Source organism: Rhinolophus hipposideros (genome assembly GCF_964194185.1).
Source record: "Rhinolophus hipposideros genome assembly, chromosome: 15".
Classification (NCBI taxonomy): domain Eukaryota; kingdom Metazoa; phylum Chordata; class Mammalia; order Chiroptera; family Rhinolophidae; genus Rhinolophus; species Rhinolophus hipposideros.
In genome coordinates, this window is record NC_138061.1 from 13,453,897 (window position 1) to 13,474,129 (window position 20,233).

General features: G+C 43.1%; 1 protein-coding gene across 21 annotated transcripts in view; it reads left to right on the forward strand.

Moving 5' to 3' along the window:
* Window positions 1–20,233, forward strand: part of ABLIM1 (actin binding LIM protein 1) — a 270,699-nt gene that overhangs the window by 154,863 nt on the left and 95,603 nt on the right. For all 21 annotated transcript variants that reach the window (XM_081074430.1, XM_081074444.1, XM_081074426.1 and 18 more), the window contains exons 5-6: window positions 15,823–15,949; window positions 17,122–17,215. In XM_081074430.1, the coding sequence (XP_080930556.1) occupies window positions 15,823–15,949; window positions 17,122–17,215 (221 nt within the window). The remainder of the gene's footprint in view (window positions 1–15,822; window positions 15,950–17,121; window positions 17,216–20,233) is intronic.

Genomic DNA, 20,233 nt, shown 5'->3' on the forward strand with positions numbered 1-20,233 from the left:
TTTGTAATTCTTGAAGAATTGCCTCGTACTTTAAAACTATCCTGATGTGACTTTGATTCCTATTTTTTAAAAACAAATTTAAACTTGGCAAAGCTTCCTACATAAAAGGAAAAATTGAAACTCTACTAATGTTCAGAATCTATGAAACATATCAGAGAGCCAAAGTCCTCTCTTTCCTTTGAAACGTTCTTTCAAAAACGAGTTTGCTCTTCTGAACCACAGTTTTATTTCCCAAACTGTGGCTAGTTTTCCACAATCACTGAATGGCAGGTGAAGACAGCGTGAGAGGGAGAGAAGCAAAGAGTGGCCAGCAGAAGCCAAGTCAATGATGGGATGAGAATTTACACAAAACAGTCTCGGTTTGACTTACAAGGTAGAGATGCAGTTTGTATTTCGGCTGCTCAGGGGTTGCTATGTCTGTCACGCTGTGATGGAGAACTCCCAGTGAAGAGCCTATGGCGTCTTGGGCACTTGGCTCTGTGCTTTCTTCCACCTTACAATAATTCTTCTAACCTTTGTATCTATTTCGTTTTCTTTATCAAACATTCACATAGTACTCCCTGTGTATCAGGCACTGTGTAACTGATCTACAAATTTCACCTCTGTTAATCCTCATAGCCACTGTATAATTTGGAATGAAAACTTTCCCCGTTTCACAGATGAAGAAGCCAAGGGTCATAGAGGTTAAATGATTTGCCCAAGGTTACACAGACAGGAAGTAATGGAGCTGGCACACAAACCCTAGCTGTCTGGCCCCAGATGCCATGCTATCTTCCCCGACGTTTAATTTACAATGTTGGTATCACTCTCTGATTTTCAAAGATGGGGGTGCTGGGGCTTGGAGAGGTGACCTGACTTGTCTGCAAATTTATCCATGTGTTCTGCCTCCACACGTTGCGCATTTTCTACCTGCCACAATTGCCTCCCTGTTGTAGCAAGATTTGGTGAATGGAAACCGTCAGGAAGTTATAAAACAAACTACTTCAATTAAGGATTATTGCCGCTGAATTAATTAAAACTCTTGCTGCATGCAGTCTAATACAATTTGAATTCAATAAGCAATAAACATTTTATAACAGGGAGATGATAATAAGTTACCTCACAGGGTTGTGATGAGCATTAATTAGACTGCTTCTACTATAATAAAAAAAATCAGTGGCCTGTGTCTAGCTGATCCACAATTAGAAATAAAAATGTAAGTGCAGAAGACAGGCTCTACGAGAAGGTTACACACACCCCTCTAAAGCTTCGTTCTACCCCAATGTCCATGTATTTGCCAATGAGTGTGGAACCGAATCCTGTAAGTGAAGGAGCCATGTGAGGGGGAGTCTGTGTGTGACAACCTAGAGTGTGGGGAATCGGGTTTGGCTTGTCATTTCCTATGCAACTCCTGTCTATTTCAGGCACCTGAGCAGGCGTGGGTTGCTGTCTACCACCACCCTTTCCATTTCAAAGGGTGTCTGACTAGTGTCTGATTGCATATGGGTTGGATGATAGACGCGGGGACACGCACACGCAACCACATCCGAAGCCACCTTCCTCCTTTCTCCACTCTGCCCAGTATTGCCATTATTCTGACTGTCGCTGGAACTCCTGTAGGTATCAAAGGCTCTACCTGGTCTGAATTGAAATCGTTTCAGATAAAGAGTCATGTGCATGTTTTCAAAGGGGAGGAAGAATTTTTCAATTATTTTACTTTTCTATTTGGTGCAATAGCTTTTCAGAGTTGCAAGCTATTTTCTCTTTACGTTCTTTCTCAAAACGTCATTTGCCAGTTGAGTGGGACTTGTCTGCTGATCACCTAAAGGTAGGTGGAGGAGTGATGATCTGACTGCCTGCGTCCGGTCCTAGCTCGGCCACTTACTGCCAGTCTCTTTACTCCTCTGTCTTCTGTTTCCTCATCTGTAAAATGGGATGGTAATAGAATAGAATTGGAAAGGAAAGAAGGAAGCTGATATAGCATGATGGTTAAGAATGTGAGCTCTACATTTCAGAGTGCCTACCCTGTAAGGTGACATGAGTAAATAGGTAACAGTGCTGTATGCTTATAAAACAATAACTTATTCTTCAGGCATTGATTTCTGAATTTTTGTGGAGACATCCCCACATTTTGTGACTCTGCTCTTTTCACTCTCCTGTTGATGATCGCTGTCTTTATCTGCTCATTGTATATTTCCCACCAACATAAAAACCAAGGAAGAGAGGAACACATCCACCCACATAGCCCACGGATTATTGAAGTTGGACTTATGGGGATGTGTTTTATGGTAGGATCTCCAAAACAGATCTACCCCTCCTTCGTTAGACACATTTTTCCTGTAGGATAGGATAGCAGAGGAGGTTTGCTGGGACCCTGCTAAAGAGTGTGGGTTCCGGACAGGTTGATGACTGGTTCTAATCCCAGTCCTACCACGTTTCCCCGAAAATAAGACCAGGTCTTATATTAAGTTTTGCTCCAAAAGACGCATTAGGGCTTACGTTCAGGGGATGTTACCCTGAAAAATCATGCTAGGGCTTATTTCCCTAGTTAGGTCTTACTTTCAGGGAAACACGGGACCACTTACAGGCTGGGTGGCCTTGAAAACTCAGTCTCTCTATGCCTCTGTTTTTTTGCCTATGAAATGGTAAACAATAATAGTTCCTTTCTCAATGGGTTGTTCTGGAGATGAATATAAGTCATGTGCTGAAAAGAGTCATGACCTCCAGTAAGCACATCTGTATATTAACCGCTGCTCTTTAAGGAAGTTACGAGACTAGAACTTGAGCTTCGAGATCCTAAGACTCCGAAAGGAAAGAAGGAAGAGGATGTAGCATAATGGTTAGGAGTGTGGGCTCTACATTTCAGAGTGCCTGGTTTGAAGCCCAGTCCTACCTCTTCCTCGCCTAGGAGCCTGGGCAAGTCATGTGAAGTCACAGAACCTCTGTGCCCTCGTCTAAAGATTGGCAAATAGTTACTTCCAAGGGTTGTTGTGAGGTTAAAGGAGACACTGCATGGGAGAGCAGTGTAAATGTGGCGAGGACACTTGTGAAAACAGTGCAGGGGGAAACCCAAACAGAACAGAGGCTTTGTTGTTCCGTGTCCTGAGAAGCGAAATTGGGAAGATGAAGCAATGGAGCCAGGTCAGAGGAGGCCCTGAGGAGTCTGGCAGTGTGGACCTCCAGAGGAGCAGTTTTAGCGGGTGACCTGCTGAAAACCATGTCCTAGAAAGATCAAGTGATAATGGCGGTGGTGGTATGAAAAAGCAGTGATCAGGGTGAAGGAGACCATTAGTTGTGGGTACTGGTAACGGCTGTGAGGAAGGATGAGGAAGATGAATGAAAGGATCGTGTCCAAAAAAGATACAGGATGTCATTTAAGCATTCAACAAACATTTCTTTGGGCACCTGTGTTCCCAGCGCCAGCCAAATCCTTTATTACACATTACTCTGGTACATGTATCACAACTAAGAAACCAACATCAGTGCGTGACCCATTGCCTTTAAATTGTTCCGATGCATGCCCACTTCCACCACCAAGACAATCAACTTATTAAACGTAAGGACCCTGTTTCCTTTCTCTCTTATACGAGATCTAGCACATAAAGGCCTGGAGCAACATTCTGGAAATTGAATCAAAGCCATCTATATCTCTAAATAGGGCGAATAACTGTCTTCTTAAAAAACAGGTTTAAGTGTTCATTGTAAAGCAATGTAAATATTACAGAAAAGTAGAAAGAAGGAGATAAAAATCACTGGAATCCCGTCACCAAGAGACCACGTCTGTCAATATTTTGGTGAACATTCTCTGGATATTGCTCTAAGTGCTATAGACATGTATACAATTTTACATAAATTCTTCCCCATAGCATGTTGTTCACTCTTCTTCTCATCAAAAACCATTTATTCTCTTGAGTGTCACACAAAAGGCCAAAAGTCTTGACTTTGCTTAGGCCCCTCGGCAACAGGGCCAGCACACAGGTGTCCTGGCCAAAGCTGGGCTTTGCATTTCTATTATGGCCGTTATTACCATGTAGCCCTGCTCATGCTTTGTATGTTTATCTCTCCAACCAGACTGTGAACTGCTTAATGGCAAGGACTGTATGTTTTATTTTGTTCTTAGGAACAGCACTGTGCACATAGCAAATATGCAGATGTTCATTTAATGAATGAATTGATACCATCCCAGGAGAGCCTTTAAGGAAGTAAATCTCAGCTCCCATGTCTGGAATGTTGAGTTCTGACCGCTGCCTGAAGGAAGTGGTTTTGTCAGAGTACATAGGGACAGTATGGGTGCATGGGAGGAAAGGTGTATTGGCATATTTAAACTTGCATTTTTCTCATCGTTTTTATAAGCCTTCCCCCTTATTCAATAAAAAGGGAAGCAGTTATTGCTTCAGACAAATTTGTTAATGATAGAATCACAAGTTTTGTTTTTAAAAAAGTAAACACGTCAGGGAAGGTATTTCCCCAGCTTTGAGTCTGAGGTTAGAGAGAGGCCTCACCTGTCTAAGCATGTAAGTGCCCGCCCCTGGCCTGGAGCGGTAGGGGTCCAACCTGGCGTGGCTGGTCCAATATTACTCTACTGAGTATCCAGGGAGTGGGGTGGGGAGAGAATTTAGGATTTACTAGTAGCCAGAGGTTTACTGCAGATAGACAGGGTATGTTGCAAAGAGGAATATTACTAATATTCAGATTTTTCACCCTGAAATATATAAAAATTAGGAGGCAGACCGAAAGATCCCAGAGCGGCACATCATTTAACTTAACCAGAGCATCAATTATTTTCATTGCAAGAAAGGAAGAAAACTATTCTGCTTTATAGGGAATGGGTATAACTAATGGGCAAAAAGCGAAAGTGTGTATAAAAAGTGTTTTCAGTGGATGGAAAGTTAACGGCACTTTGTTATTTGCTGTTTTCATTTCACTAGGTATGCCACTTACGTAATGAAACCCACGCCTTCTAACTTATCAGTAAAACTGGAATTTTAATGATTGGAATAGCAGTCATTCCTCAGTTTATTTTTAAGTTTTCAGTAGCAGTAAAGCCTTCGCTGTTCAAAGGACTGCTGTGTGTACTTGTAGTTGTATATTCCTATAGACTATCCCAGAAGGATATCAAGAAATTGCTGTTAGCATTTGTCTCCAGCAGGGAGGAAGCGAGTGGCTGGGAGACAGGCAGGAAAAGAAATTATTAATTACTATATGAAAAAAATTTTTAACCGTGTATGTATTATCTATTTAAAACCAAAGTACATTAAAAATAGCACAACGCTAATTTTACAAAATAAAAGGACCATTCCAGGCAAAAGTCTCACTGCAGTTTGCCCGTGCTATGACCTTCAGCCGTGTGCGTGCGTATTAAGTGACTGGTCACATGATGCAAGTACTGAAACTGATGTTCTACCCCTTGTCTTCTTCCTGTCTTTGGAATAGAAGGAATAAGCTGACGTTTGCTAATGGCTATTGAATCGGAGAAGCTGACATAGAATTCAAGCCTGATTTCCTCTTTGGCAAAAGCCCATGTGTGCTGGGTGACCATCGCCAGTTAAAGATTTATTATAAAACTCTTTACCTGGTTAAAGTTTACAACAAAATTAGGGAAATCAGTGCAGAAACAAACCTTGATACAATTATGTTTTAATTGAGGTAAAGTTCACGTAACATCAAATTAACCACTTTAAAGTGAACATTTTAGTGCATTCATAATGGTATACAACCAGCACCTCTGTCTAGTTCCAAACCACTTTCAGCACCCCAAAAGAAACCCCACACCCATTAAGTAGTCTCTCCCTGTGCCCACCTTCTCCCAGCCCCTGGTCTGCTTTCTGTCTCTATGTAACTATTCTGGATATGTCGTGTACGTGGGATTCAGAAGTGCATGGCCGTTTGTTTCTGGCTTCTTCCATTTAGCATAAGGTCTTCAAGGTTCATCCAGGTTACAGCATTTATCAGTGCTGCATTCCTTTTCATGGCTGAATAATATTCCACCATATGGATAGACTGCAATTTGGTTATCCATTCATCTGTTAATGGATAGATGGGTCCTTCCCACCATTTGGCTATTGGCAATAGGGCTGCTGTGAACATGCATGTATGAGTATTTGAGTCCCTATTTGGGGTCTTTGTGCAATTTTAAGAGGGGTTTGCTAGAATTATCCCAAATCTTGAAAGCAGCGGCTGCCAGTTTTCTAAACCTCCCCTGGAAACCGTTGAGTCAGTGTCCACTAGTGTTCTGTGGCATCGGCACAAGTGAATGGCCCCCTGTGATTGCAGGTAGCAGCCTTCATCGGGGGCGCGTGTCTTTCTTCTTCCCTTGTTTGCTTCCTTCTTTTCTCTTTTCTATCCTTTTTCTTCCTCCATTACTGGCCATAGCTTAAGTAGAGGACTACTTGAGCACCGCCAGCTGGTAGAAGTGTGACCCCAAACTTTCCAAACCCTGTCCAGAAAAGATATAATAGTGTTGAGGACTCAGGTTTTGAGCTTAGGACACGTTAGTTCTGTCTTCCGGCAAATGCCTAACAGTTGCCCTTTTGAGGGGTGGCTCAGGGATCCAACAACGTTTGCGAGCTATGTCTGGATCAGACATGGTAATCAGAAAGGAGAACTGTCCCAAGCACACAGAGAAGTGCTGGTAGAGCCCTGTGCTACGTGAGTGGTCACTTGCCCTGTCCTGGGGGAGGCCTCCTGGCGAGAACGCCCTGCGCACTAAAGTTGTGACTGGAGCTTTTCACGCATGCAGACTGGAAATCAGTACTTTTAAGGCTGTCATGAGACCATAGCCTCTTCTGAGAGCATCCCACGATTGGGTGGTGCTTGGCTCTGGTTTCATAACTTCCCGTCTTCCTCTTGCTGTCCTGGTGGAATTTTCAGGCAACACAATCCTACTTTTATTCTTGGATCAATCCTTGGGATGTTTGCGTCATCAGGAATGATGCTGAGCAACAGTATGGGACAAATGCGGACTGACAGTGCAAGGGAGGGGCCCAAACAGCAATGACCCTCTGGGCCTGTCCTCCAGCGGCTGGGCTTTTGGAGTTGTTAGCTGGGAATCTTGACGTTCTGAAGGTACTTGTTAGGATGATGGTTTATTCCATACATTTACCCTCTTCTTTTATAGTTCTGAAAATGTGCATGTGAGAACACACACACATACACACTTACACACTTACACTCACACACACTCCTTTTGATAGGACCTTAAACCTGAAAACTGGAGCTCGTGACAAAATAGCATTAATGTTTTATGCTATCATTTTTTCCCCTTAAAGACTCTCTGTTACTCCCCAGGAAATACAGGTGTGTTACTATTGTTATTTTTAAATTATTTATTTTTCTGTTACAGTTGACAATTCAATATTAGTATTTTATGTTAACTTCAGGTGTACAGCAAAGTGGTTAGCCATTTATGTAATTTATGCAGTGATTCCCCCAAATAGTTTAGTACCCGCCTGGCACTATACATAGTTATTGCAACATTATTGACTATATTCTCTGTGAGATGTGTTATTATTTTTATTTGTTGTTTGTGGAAATGGAAGAGCATCTGTTCAAGAGATTCTTTTGAAAGGCAATGGGCATTGTCGTTAAGCAGATATTAAAGTTCTCAGCTCCTAACCAGTGTTCAGCATCCTTTTTAAAGTATATGTTCTGCTCCAGAAATGTATGCTCTCAAATATGCGGCATGCTTACTGTGTGTAACGCACCCATATCATCCACCCTGCTCCAAGCAGGCCATGAGAAACTCAGCCTCCGTCGGCCATCAGAATCAGTTACTGAGTCCAGTCCTCATGCTGTGGCATGTTCGTGGGCACATCAGAGCCGTCCTCCAAGGGCAAATAGCACAGATTCTCAGACTCTCAGCTGTAATGCCGTTGGGGTCGGGTCTGGGTTGGCACCAAGTCCATCTCTTTGATGTTCACCCTCGTGCCCAGCAGCATTAGCCATGGGATTTCTGCTTAATAACTTCGTAATCAGTAAATGGAGAGGGAAAGCACAGTCTGGCTTCTTTTAATTTCCCGTTCAAATCCTGGTCATGACTATGGGGGGGAGGGAAACACACCCAATACTACTAGAAGGGCAGGCAGAGTGTCTTGACCTTGAAAATCCCTAATACTCCTAACAGAATTCTGTGAGCACAGGTATAGGGATGGGAATTAGAAGTTTCAGGTGTGTAAATGGCCTATATTTATGAATATTATGACCAAAGTAACAAATTCTATAAACATACGGGGCATACACTTTAAAAGGAGGGAATACGAGATTGGGATTCTTTTTTTTTTTTTTTTGCCAAATATGAAATTATGGAGGACTCGGAAAAGGGCTGCTTGCCAAGCCTGCCTTCAACTGTCCTGATGAAGGCTGCTCATCTGTTGCTATAATGACTCAGGAAAGCTTGTTTGTTGTGTAGTATTTGTTTTCCAAAGACAGCAAGAACCTTCCTTAAAATAGCAGGTCAGAGGCTACTCTGGCTGGTGATGTTTCCATCGTGGCCATCAAGACAGCCAAGGGAGCAACTGACCTAAACAGGGACAGGGGTCACTATGGAAAGTCTGGTTCAAGGTTACAGACTCAGGCAGCATATAAACCTTTGAGCATAATTCCAGGCTATGTTTAGTGTATTTGAGATATAAATTATTTTTAGCACTGAGCTCCCTTTTGCCTTAGAGTGGCAAATACGTTGCATCTACGTGAATGTTCTGACCCTCCCCCGCCCCCACCAGTATTTGTCTTGTGGTGTCCTACTGCTTGTTTAGCTAATAGCAGCATAGAATTTCCAAAGTTAAAAAGTACCTTTTTAAAGTTAATTCTTGAAAAGTGCTTAACCTAACACCTGAGCAGTTTCACATTCTTTTCACCCTCCCTACCTATCCCTTTTTCATTGTGACCTCTATGCCTGGGTATGGGCAAGGACATACTAAAAAAGAAAACTGTGGACTTATTTCAGTGACTCGATTTAATTTAAAAAAAAAAAAAAAAAAAGTGGACTGTGGCCAGTCCAAATTTGTTAGCTCATACATTTCTGGTTTGGAACCTGACAATATTGAAAAGCCCTTGTGAAGATGAAAGAGTCAACATTCGACAATATCCACTTGTTGGGTCAGCATTTTTATTATTACCAAAGGATATCTTTTTGGTCAAGGAAAGGTTTTCAAATACCCAAATCTTTTAGATCTTAAAGATGGTATAACTCTAGGCCAATTATTATTAAAATTAACATAAAGAATATCTGGATTGTTTTTCTTAATCCATGAGTTGCAGGCTGAAAGGCCTACAAAAAAGGTCAGGCTGATAACGTAGGTGCGTGCAATCAGTTCAAGCATGACAACAGCTGCCGACTAACATTTAGACCCCAGCAGACTAGAAATATCTGCCCTGTAGAAAGTGGGCAGCCACTTTGTGCCTCCAGTTATTCCCAGGAAGGAATCCATGTGTTAGAGGTTGATCTGACATGTGTTGAAGGCTTGTATCGAAGGCAGCTTGTTAACCAAACAGAATCTGACCCAAGTTCAGGTCAACCTTCTCTCTGTCGCTTCTTTCTCTCTCTTTTAGATACAGCAGCTATTCTCTGGCATTCTGCCTTCACCATTTTATCACACAAGATAATGGGAAATCCATGTCCTGCAGGAACAGTTGAATGACAAGATGCGATGCCATTAAATTCAAGACCTCGAATTAGCCCAACGCTGAAACTTAAATTTGTTTTTTGTGTCTTGTTTTCCCTGAAGCTCCATAGATTGAGTCCTGGCCAGGTATAAAGTGCCTCTTGTTAACAGTCTATTAAAAGGATGCCACTTGAATATTTTATAGGGTCTCCAAAGTCTTATTTCATTTTCTATTAATAACTACCTAAATCTGATATGATTTTGTTTCTATTTTTCATCTACGTGTATAGCCATGAACTTACGTGCTAATCTTTGTTGATGACTGACAAGAGTTTCTTTTTTATTTTTATTTATAAAAAAAGGATTTCAGGGAAAGCTTGAATTTTCTGGAACTATGTGGGCAACAATTTCAATACAGAAACTTGATTTTATTTTTATTTTTTTATTCTTAAGTGTTGAAATTTTACAGTAAAGGAAGGAACTACTCTGACCTGACTGAAAATCCCGATGGACATGTTATAACATCTCAGTATCTCAGAAGCATCGGTTAAATTAGTAAACTCTCTGTGGTCCCTGTTGTGATTTATATTATTTGCATGATAATTCTCCGCTTATACAGTCTTTACCCTCAAGTGAACCTCATGCTCAAGTTCCAGCATGGCTGTTTCCGTGCATTGACAGCAGAAGAGACAATAACCAGGGAAATGAACCCATAATTAAAGATTTAAATCCAGAGACGCCTGGTAAGCTGTTGAGGCCTGGGTTTGTGTGTATCTGAGAAGAGAAGATTTCCAGTCTGCAGTTAACTGGACACTGTTTAGCTGTGTGGCCTTCTGCTAAGCCTGGAACCACCCTGGGTCTTAGCTTCCTGAGGGTAAAATGAAGCATTCCCATCAAATGGTCTTCAAGGCCCTTCTGGCTCTCCGATGTTCTGTGAGCTGTAAAACGCAAATAATCATTGTCCTTCCAGATTGGTGGGAGCCCTAAGACTGGACAGAGATAACAGAAGTGCAAGACCTTTAAAAAGTTTAAACGCTGAATAATAACAATAATAATAAAGTTAATATGATGTTGATAATGATGCTGGAACCAGAGAAACCAAAATGGCTTCCCCACAGGCTGACAATGGGCTGTAGTTATTTGTGAAGGGGAGGAGAAAATGCACGTTTTAGGAGACTTCTACAACTGTGAAAACAGATGTTGAGTGTTTACCATGTCCCTGACACTCTGTTCAGTAATTATGCATATTCTCTCCAATCCTCACAACAGCCCCAAAAAGTAGGTATTGTTAACCTGCCCATTTTACACATGAAGCAACTGAAGCCCAGTGGTTACCTAGCTTGCCCAAGGTTCCTCTGTTCAGTGTGAGAGCTGCAACTGGACTCCAGGTTTCTTTGCCTCCAAAGTCTTTAATCACGTGAGTTGTGCAACTCACAATGAGTGTGTCGAATTAGTGTACAAGTAGTGAATAGAATGGACCAAAACATACAAAGGACAAAACAATGAAGAATCTTCTTTTTTACCGTTGCTACATTTATTATCCTTTATCAGAGCTCCCTTTCCCATCCTTAATAGTATCTCAGGCACTTCCTGTAGCTCTGGTCACTTTCAGCTCGTAAAAGTCCAATCTAGTTGGAAACTTGATTCTCGTTTCCATTTCAGAGCTGCGCCCTGTTCCCAGCTCAGATGCAACCCAGATTAGAGACCTGCATTGAGGAAGTGGGCACAGTGTCTTTTGCTCTTTCTTTACCTCCTTCCTGTCTTACGTGTGACTCCTTTGTGGCCTGGGTCATGGGGAGGGGGATTAGAGGTAAAGGGGACAAGGTGTTATAATTCTGGCACTGTCATGCTTCGCTTTCAGCTAACATTGGCTGAGGCACATTTTGAGATCCTTGACAAAAGCAAACAATTTCTGGCTAACCTGTTGTAAGAAACCCCTTCCTCCTTCCTAGCCTCAGGTCCTACTCCTTCAAGGTCACCTCATAGCCTCTTACTAACGAAGTCCCCCACCCTTGCCAGGCAGCTTTCTCAAGTGCATTCATTCAAGGTGCTTGGGTGTGGGGACCAGCCACAGAACACAAGTGCATCCCCAGTGAGCCAAACGGTGGACGTACACGCCGTTCCCACTTCTGTCTTCTCCTTAGCCTGCCTTCCAGATCTTCCAAAGTCAGCGGTCTCCACACTTCTTGTTCATGAATGCTTCCAAGCTCCAGGGCACTCCAGTCAGTTTGTCCCAAAAATCTAACATCAAGCTTCTCTTGGGTCCCATGGCAGCACTAAGGCCTGAGTATCCCCACTCAGTAAACATCTAGGTAGGGAGCAGGAAGCCAGTCTTCCCCTCCGTCGGGCCTCTGATCCTTCTCACAGCAGAGGACAGGGCACACCACCACACTCCTGCTGTGTGGACAGCTCCCTGCTGACTCCCTCTAAGCCTTTTCTAATTTCTGATTTCATAGGTATCGTGCTTCCCTGAAAACAAGAGCTACCTGGATAATCGGCTCTAATGCATCTTTTGCAGCAAAAATTAATGTAAGACCCGGTATTATATTGTATTATATTATATTATATTATATTATATCATATCATATCATATCATATCACATTATATTATATTATACCCAGTCTTATATTAAAATAAAACTGGGTCTTATATTAATTTTTGCTCCAAAACACGCATTAGAGCTGATGGTCCGGCTCGGTCTTATTTTCGGGGAAACATGGTAGGTGGGCAGTAGGGGTTGAGAGTCATCAGGTGGATTCTACTATTTTTTGGTAGGTCCGGCAAGGAGATTCCTAGCATCCATCTTTGGAAGATGGATGATTTATCACCACTGTCTTCACCTCTAAGACTATAGCCAAAAATTCCAAGAAAAACGGAAAGTCCCATTCCGTATTCTGGAAACTGTGATCCCAGCTGTGTAGCCACTCTAAATGGCAGTTTCCACCTTCATTCATGGTTCTAAGTGAGACTGAAGCAAGCAGGCCTGGGAAGGCAGGGGAGAATGGGAATTTAGTAGCTACACGGTTCCCTTGTCTAGAGCTGCAGGTCCTCAGCCTTCTCCAGAGTGGCATCTTCACAGAACACGACATCTTTTTGGCCCCTACTCTTCCCAAATGGGAAATTCTAGGAAGGCAGAAATAGTTCTCAAGGAGAACATAGGTATTCAGGCCGACAGGACTTTAAGTGCTGCCCAAGTGATGACATCTTTCTTAGCTTGGGAACACCAGTTTCTTTCCTGAGAGCCAGTTGTCCCTTTCTTCAGCTTAAATAGTTTAGAAGCCCAGGTGTCCATGGCCCTTTGCCAAAAAAAAAAAAAAAGTATAATAAAGGAGACAGGCGGGATCCCTATTCTCAGGGATATTGATTGCCTTTGAACAAAATCATATAAATATGGAAACAGATGTGTACTTGGGTGTTCAGATGGAGCTGGACATCCCTGTTTAAGATGGAGCTTAAACATGAGTAGCTGAATCCCTGCTTTCCTCTTGGCTGCTGGTATGGAGAATGAAAGGCTAGGGGTGAAGTGTTCACATTTGTTGGTGTTGTTTTCCTTTCCTCACATTGGTGATTATTTGCCCACGGTAGAATATTGGCTAGTTGCTAGAGGGTTTGATTTCCTTGACCCCGCTCCATATTCACCTATTCCTGACTTTGGCAATAATTCCAGTGCCAATCACCAGCTTTCTATATTTATCAGCAGCTGCTTCTGTGATGTGGAAACAATTTCCTCAACAGCTGAAAACCATGAAGATAAAGAGTAGGACATGTTGTTCTGTATAAAGGAGTCAGTTGGAGTAAGCACAGAGGAGTGAACCATCCAGCACAAACCTTTTGTCTGCGTTCTTTTCCCACTTTCCCCAGCATGACACCAGCGTGACACCAGTGGAGAATATGGTTTTGTCCAGAGATGAAGGAATGGGTAGCCTCTATGGAATGCACCAGAACACTTTGCATCAGCTGATGTGGGCCAGTATTCTACTTTCCAGGAGGTGGTCTTTGTTGACTTGCTTGATATATGTCTTAAAGTTTGGGAAGCGGACGCCCATGCCAGCATCTTCTTCCAGGCCAGCCTTATTGGCTAGCTCGCTCTAGGCAGTCAGCATTTGGTGAATGCTTTTCTGGACACCATTATTGAAATCAGTTGCTGAACATTTGCCCTCCAAAGGACATTGCAGAGTGCAGAGGATCTGAGAAGTACAGGACATCACCTGTGAGTCAGAGGTTCCCAGACTGCAAAGCACTTTGGCTAACTGACTGGAAGAATAACTGGTACCACCTCTATAAACACACAGCACCTGGTTCATTGAAAGCCCTCAGTGCAGAAGACCAGATAGGTCATTACCGCTCCTAAATTGTGTCTCAGCTGCTTTTAGAGTTCTGGGTTATCTGGGCATTAAGAGCCCAGAAACATAGTATTTAGGGTTCAGAGAAAGTTACTTACCCAAGTTAGTCTCCAAATCCTCCTAATGGCAAAGCCCATGTTCTTACCGTTCACAAGCCTTCCATCTCCCTGGACCTCACCTCTGTGCAGGGAGAGACCTTGAACAGCTATGCCAACCTCTCTGAACCCAACTGTCTTCAGAAGTGAAAAGCCATCTCTAAATTTTATTTTCTGCATTAAAAAAATTCTATCAACCAGCGTCTTCCTTATTATTTTAAATCTTTACTGCCATCTAGTGGGCATGATCTAAGCAGACTAATAAACACAAATTTGCGTTCAACTTGGATTAAAACCTGCCAATTCATTTTACATGCATTCTGTGCTCCTAACCTCTAAAAATTGTGTTTATGAACAAATATTGTGGCCTTCTATTGTTATATTTATAGAGAACTACAAAGGTATGCGATCCCCTGTATAAGATTTTTGGTGAGATGTTGGGATATATTTAAACCCCAGCTTTTAAAAAAATATGTAATGCTTTGTGACCACATGATACCCTCTCAGCTTATAATGGGCTATACTTAAAGAAATTCTGATATGCAATATCCATAACTTATATAGCAGATATAAATATTTATAAATATTTATTGACTCATTTTTTACATTCTTATGGCAAAACAAAAAATTTGAACAACACAGAGGATGTGAAGTGAAAGTAAAGTCTTCCTTCAGAGGAAAGTATCATAAGAATTCTCATGTTTTCAAAGAAATGTTCTATTCATATACAAGCATGTGTGCAAACATACCCCCCCCCTTTTTTTTTTTTACTATTTTCTAGTAGTGAGCTTATACTATACATACTGTTCTACAGCTTGCTCTTTTTACTTACTCTGTTTTGGGCATCTTTCCATATCCACACACAAATCTACCTCATCCTTTTTAACAGCACATAGTATTCCATTATTGAGTATACTATAAATAACTAGTCCCTCATCGATAACCATGTAGGCTATTTTCAGTTTTGTTACAGAAATTCTGCAGAAAGTGTATATGTATACTTCAGTGACACAATCTTTTGCAAATTTGTTTGTAGAATAGAATCTGAGATATGAAATTGCTGGGTCTAAAGGTATGTTAATACCCACAGACCAGCGATCACCACAAACACATTTATATAGTTTAAAAAAAAAAAAGAAAATGATGATGTCAATTGTACTTAACAAACTACAGCAAGGGAGACAACCAGAGGAATTGTGAGCCATCTCTGGATGAAAATTTTATCAGATTTGGGCTTGTGCTGACTAATTTTAGGGAAGATTCAAGAAGATAGAAGCTAAGGCATTAAGAGCCATTGAGCTGATGATTGCAAATCTTCAACAGCCTGGGTTAGGTTGAGAAGGAAGTGGAGTCCTGTGTACAAAAATGAGACTCATGGGCCGCGTTCCAGGAATCACATATATAGTGTTAAGTGAGGCATCCAGCTTCGCGACTCCCATGTGTCCTCAGTTAATAAAGGCCTGTGTGAGCATTCTGAAAATCACAGCTAAGACACTCTAATTAAATATTCTCTGGGCCAGCTGGAGCTCAGAGGGTATTTAAATAACCCCCAAGGACGTACGGATGAAGGACATCGATTCCCTTAGACCCAGTAGGGTTCATGAAGTTTCCATGCTATGTGAGGAAGGGGCCTGCGAGACTGCTGGAAAAGATTTTGTGCAGGGCAAGAGAGCGGAAAGAAATGGTGCTTAAGTAAATATTTAGTGAGTATGCAGTGGGTGCACACGGGGGTTCAGAGCTGGCCTGAGTGCTTGAATTTAGCAACACAAACATAGTAACTGCTGGCTGCTGCTTTTTTCCAGACTGTGCTGGTTGTGGAAGAGACATCAAGAACGGGCAGGCGCTGCTGGCTCTGGAAAAGCAGTGGCACTTGGGATGCTTTAAATGCAAGTCCTGCGGGAAGGTCCTCACCGGGGAGTACATCAGCAAGTAAGTATGGCTGGGACCTTGAGAGCTCCCCCCACCCATGGCCCTGCTCTGGGGGCCACACCCCACCCCATCAGACATAATGAATCCCACAATCAGTAAGAACTTCTGGCTATAAAACTTGCAAAGAATTTTATTCTTCTGCCGTAGTTTGTCTATTAGAAATGTAATGAAATGTTAATCATTGCCTAATTTAACAATTAACAAAGCTGATGTAATGTTATGCTATATGTCGCATTTAGTATGAAGCATTTAGTAATTTTCCCTTCACTAATTTTTTTCCCTCTATTTGGAACTAGTAAACCTTTGTCCTCCTTCCAGGGCTTAAACATATTTGTAGACCCCACCCCCCCCTTCACCCCCCAAAAAACATTGGGTCCTAGGCTCTGAGCCTGTTGGGACTAAAACACAAAACATCTCTCCAAGTAATGGATTCTTTAACGTTAGAGTCAGACGCTGGGGTGGATTATAACTGGAGTAAATGAAATAACAGTTTTTTTTTGTTTGTTTTTGTTTTGTTTTGTTACGTAGCCTGGAGAAAATGGTTTGAACAGTTACCTTTTCTTTTTCTTTTATTTTTTTTAGGTGCTTAGCAAATATTTATTTGAAAAACAAATGAATGAACGTAGGGACAATGAATGTTAGCTCGAGTATGATGACCAGTTTTGTCAACAAACTAGTAGAGTAAGAGTTCCTAATTATGCAACACCCTTTTCAGGGATTTTTCATAAGACACAGGACTGTATACATTTTACACAGCACTAAGTGACAGATCAGATAGAGATTCTCTATCAGTTGGATCTCCCCCCACAATGTTCATTCTTTCTCAAATGCATATTGTAAACACTTTTTTTTTTCACCTTTTGTTTTTATTTTGAGGGGTGACAATTGTTAGTAAAATTACATAGATTTCAGGTGTACAATTCTGTATTACATCATCTTGGGTGGTGAACAGTTACCTTTTGAGTTAAGCCTGGAGAACGACAGTGTTCTCTCTGGTTCATTTGGTTGCGTGGGTTTTAACCATGTCTGACTAGACCTCCAGGCCTGTGAAGCCTGCGTGAGAGGGAAAGACGTTCTGCTACCGTCCTGTGGAAAAGGGTCAGAGAAGTGTGGTTGCAGGGTCTCCCCGAACCCTAGGCCCCCTCTCAGGACTGAACACTTTTGTCTTGTAGGGACGGCGCTCCGTATTGTGAAAAGGACTACCAGGGGCTGTTTGGGGTGAAATGTGAAGCCTGTCAGCAGTTTATCACAGGCAAAGTCCTGGAGGTAAGTGACAGACGGGCTTCTCGCAAAGCCACCGTCGTTTTCCTCAGAGGTCCCAGAAACGTATAACAGTCTCTTTTGCCAGGTTTCCCATCTTTTTCTCATCGATGGGGGAAAGAAAGGTGCAGGTGCATGTGTACATGGGAGTGTGCAAGATGTGTGCTCTGATGTGTACATGTGCGTGTGTGAAAGTGTACAGCTCAGGGAGCAGAAGCTCAGAACGGACGCTGAGTAAAGAAAGGGTGGCTGAAAGGTGAAGGCGTGGATTTCCCCACCCTGAGAAATCCACATCCTGTGTGACCCAGAACACCCTGTGGCCCAGGCTGAGCGAGCTCGAAGCCTGTCAAGTTCAGGTGTGACTGCCTCACTCCAGTCAGCTTAATTCCTGCTTCTGAGCAGCGGCCCCAACTGCTTCTGCCTCTGGGCTGAGCGTGGCTACCTTGAGCTGGAGGCCATCTGTGGAATTATGGGGGACAGTGAGGGAGGGGGGAGTTCAGAGTCACAGCCCCACTTCTCACAGGCCTGTGGGGTGTTAACCAATTCTGACTGAAAAAGTAAAGATTGCCTCAGAGCCACCCCACATTTCAGGGTGGAGCATGAGTACCGAGCAGAGGTGAGTCAGGACACGCAGCTACTGGGAAGACAACGGACTGGTCCTGCAGCCTGTCACATCACTTCAGCAGAGCCAGGGCACTGAATCCACGTAATCACATTCAAACTCCCCAGCAGGGTGTGTTTCAGAGACACAGGACATGAATCCCAGAGGCCCCCCAGGTGCCTCTGGCAGCTTCCGTGGGATTTCACAGCAAGATCCAGCGTAGCCCTCCTCATCTCACAGCAAGAGCTGTGATGCCTTTCTGTCCACAATACAAAGCATGGGCTCTGTGCTAGGACCTACCATCAGTGTGGGAGGAGGCATTTTCATGGCCTTCCAAAAGTAGCTAATTGGATTTGGGAGACAAGGAAGTATTGTCAATACACTTGCCTCTTCCCCAGGGAAGGGAGTTCCAGGATGAGGGACCAGGATATGCAGAGATGCAGGTGAGGAGAAGCACAGCACAAGCAAGACGCAAAAGGTCAGTTGGGCAGGAGCGCAGGTGTGAGAGGTAATGCTGCAGGAGTAGGGACGGGCCGAGCGAGAGGACCTGGAAAGTCATCTTCAGGCGTTTGCACTTTATCCTGAGTAGTGGGAAGCCATTGAGGTGACAGTCGCTGGAGCATCACGTGATTGGATCAGATTGTTGCATAAAGAATGGATGCGACACTCACATATGTGTACAACCATGTTCATAGCAGCAGTTCACAATAGCCAGGTGGGAACAACCCAAGTGTCCGTAGGTGAATGGATAAACAGAATATAGTATATACAGACAATGGAATGTTATTCAGCCTTTAAAAGGAAGGAATGCTGACACATGCTGCAATGTGGATGAACCTTGAAAACATCATTGGAAGAAGCCAGATACAAAAGGCCACATACTGTAAGATCCCACTGAGATGAAATATTCAGAGTAGGTAAATCCATAGAGATGGAAAGCAGGGTGGTGGTTGCCTGGAGAGGGAGAAATGGGGAGTGACTTCTTATTGGTACCCAATTGGGGTGACAAAAATGTTTTAGATCTAGACGGAAGTGGTGAATGCACCACGTTCTGAATGCCCCAGATACCTCGAAACTATTTGCTTTAAAATGGTTAATTTTATGTTATGTGAATTTCACTAAAAATTTATTTTTAATGCTTGGAAAAGGAGTGAAGGGGGAAGACAGGGAGGCCAGTCAGGGGACTACTGCCGCACTGCAGCCTGAGAGGAGGACCCCCGCCCTGTACACACACCATCAGTGTGGGAGGAGGCGTTTCCACGGCCTTCCAAAAAAGTGTTCATTGTCAGCCCAAGTGTACATCAGGGCTGGGTTTCTGGCCCAGGGGGAAGCACATCCCAGGAAAGCTACTGGGGGAAATGCTTGTGACCCACCCAAAGGGTAGTTTGAAGTCCAGCTGCCCTGTTACAAGACTCAGTACAGTGGCGGCTCCCCTGCCTGTCCTTCCACGGAGCCCTCGAACAGTCAGGAGGAGTCCTGAGGGGGGCCCACAGCATTCCCCAGTTTGATCTGCCACATCGGACTGAAATAAACCTGTTGAGTTGGGAGCAATTGGGAAATTTCATTTTAAAACAATAATAAAATAATAAATAAAACAAGGAAGCACCAGAACCATTTTCCAGATGTTTGGCTCTAGGAAGAGATGTGGGAAGGAACTGAACACGGCTCCCGGCTCTGAGGCTGCTACATTTGCAGAAGGCAAGGATCAGAATAGCTGTCTCCTCGGTCCACATATGGAACTGTGTTCCCCAAAATGAGTCGGGGAGGCAAAGGGCTTGGGTTGAGGGGTGTTGATTACCTTCAGATTTAGTTCAACAGCTGTGGGAAGGAATAGCTAAAGTAAAACTAGGTCCAAGAACATGCCGTTTTGAAGACACATCTGCTTACTTACAGAGGCCCGAGTATTTCAGTGTTCACTGCGACTGCAAGGGCCCTCAGCAGATTGGCTGTAGGTTTCATCGGGGATTTGTAAGGTTGAAGGCTTGGACACTTTCCACATGGCCTTCAGAGCTGGGACTTCTGGGAGGAGTTTGCACTAGGCTTCTAGGTAGATTGAATCTGCACCCAGTGGGCGTGGTGCCCTCCTCAGATGAGTGTGCGATCTAACAAAATGTTGGGCAGGGTTAGCACCCTGGCATGCGCGGCTCGGGGGACAGTTTGGCTTGGTTTCCAGTATCAGTCAGGACTGATCTCCACACTGTCCACCTTCCTCCTCTCTGCCTTTCGTTCTTTGACCCCATTGTTGGGGAAACATTATGATTGCAGATGTATTATAAATACTGTCCTTCTTGCTTACAGTATTTTGTTATTGTGGTAAAATACACATAATATAAAATTTACCATTTTAGCCATCCCAAGTGAACAGTTCAGTGTATGAAATATAGTCATAGTGTTATACAGCTGTCACCACCATCCATCTGCAT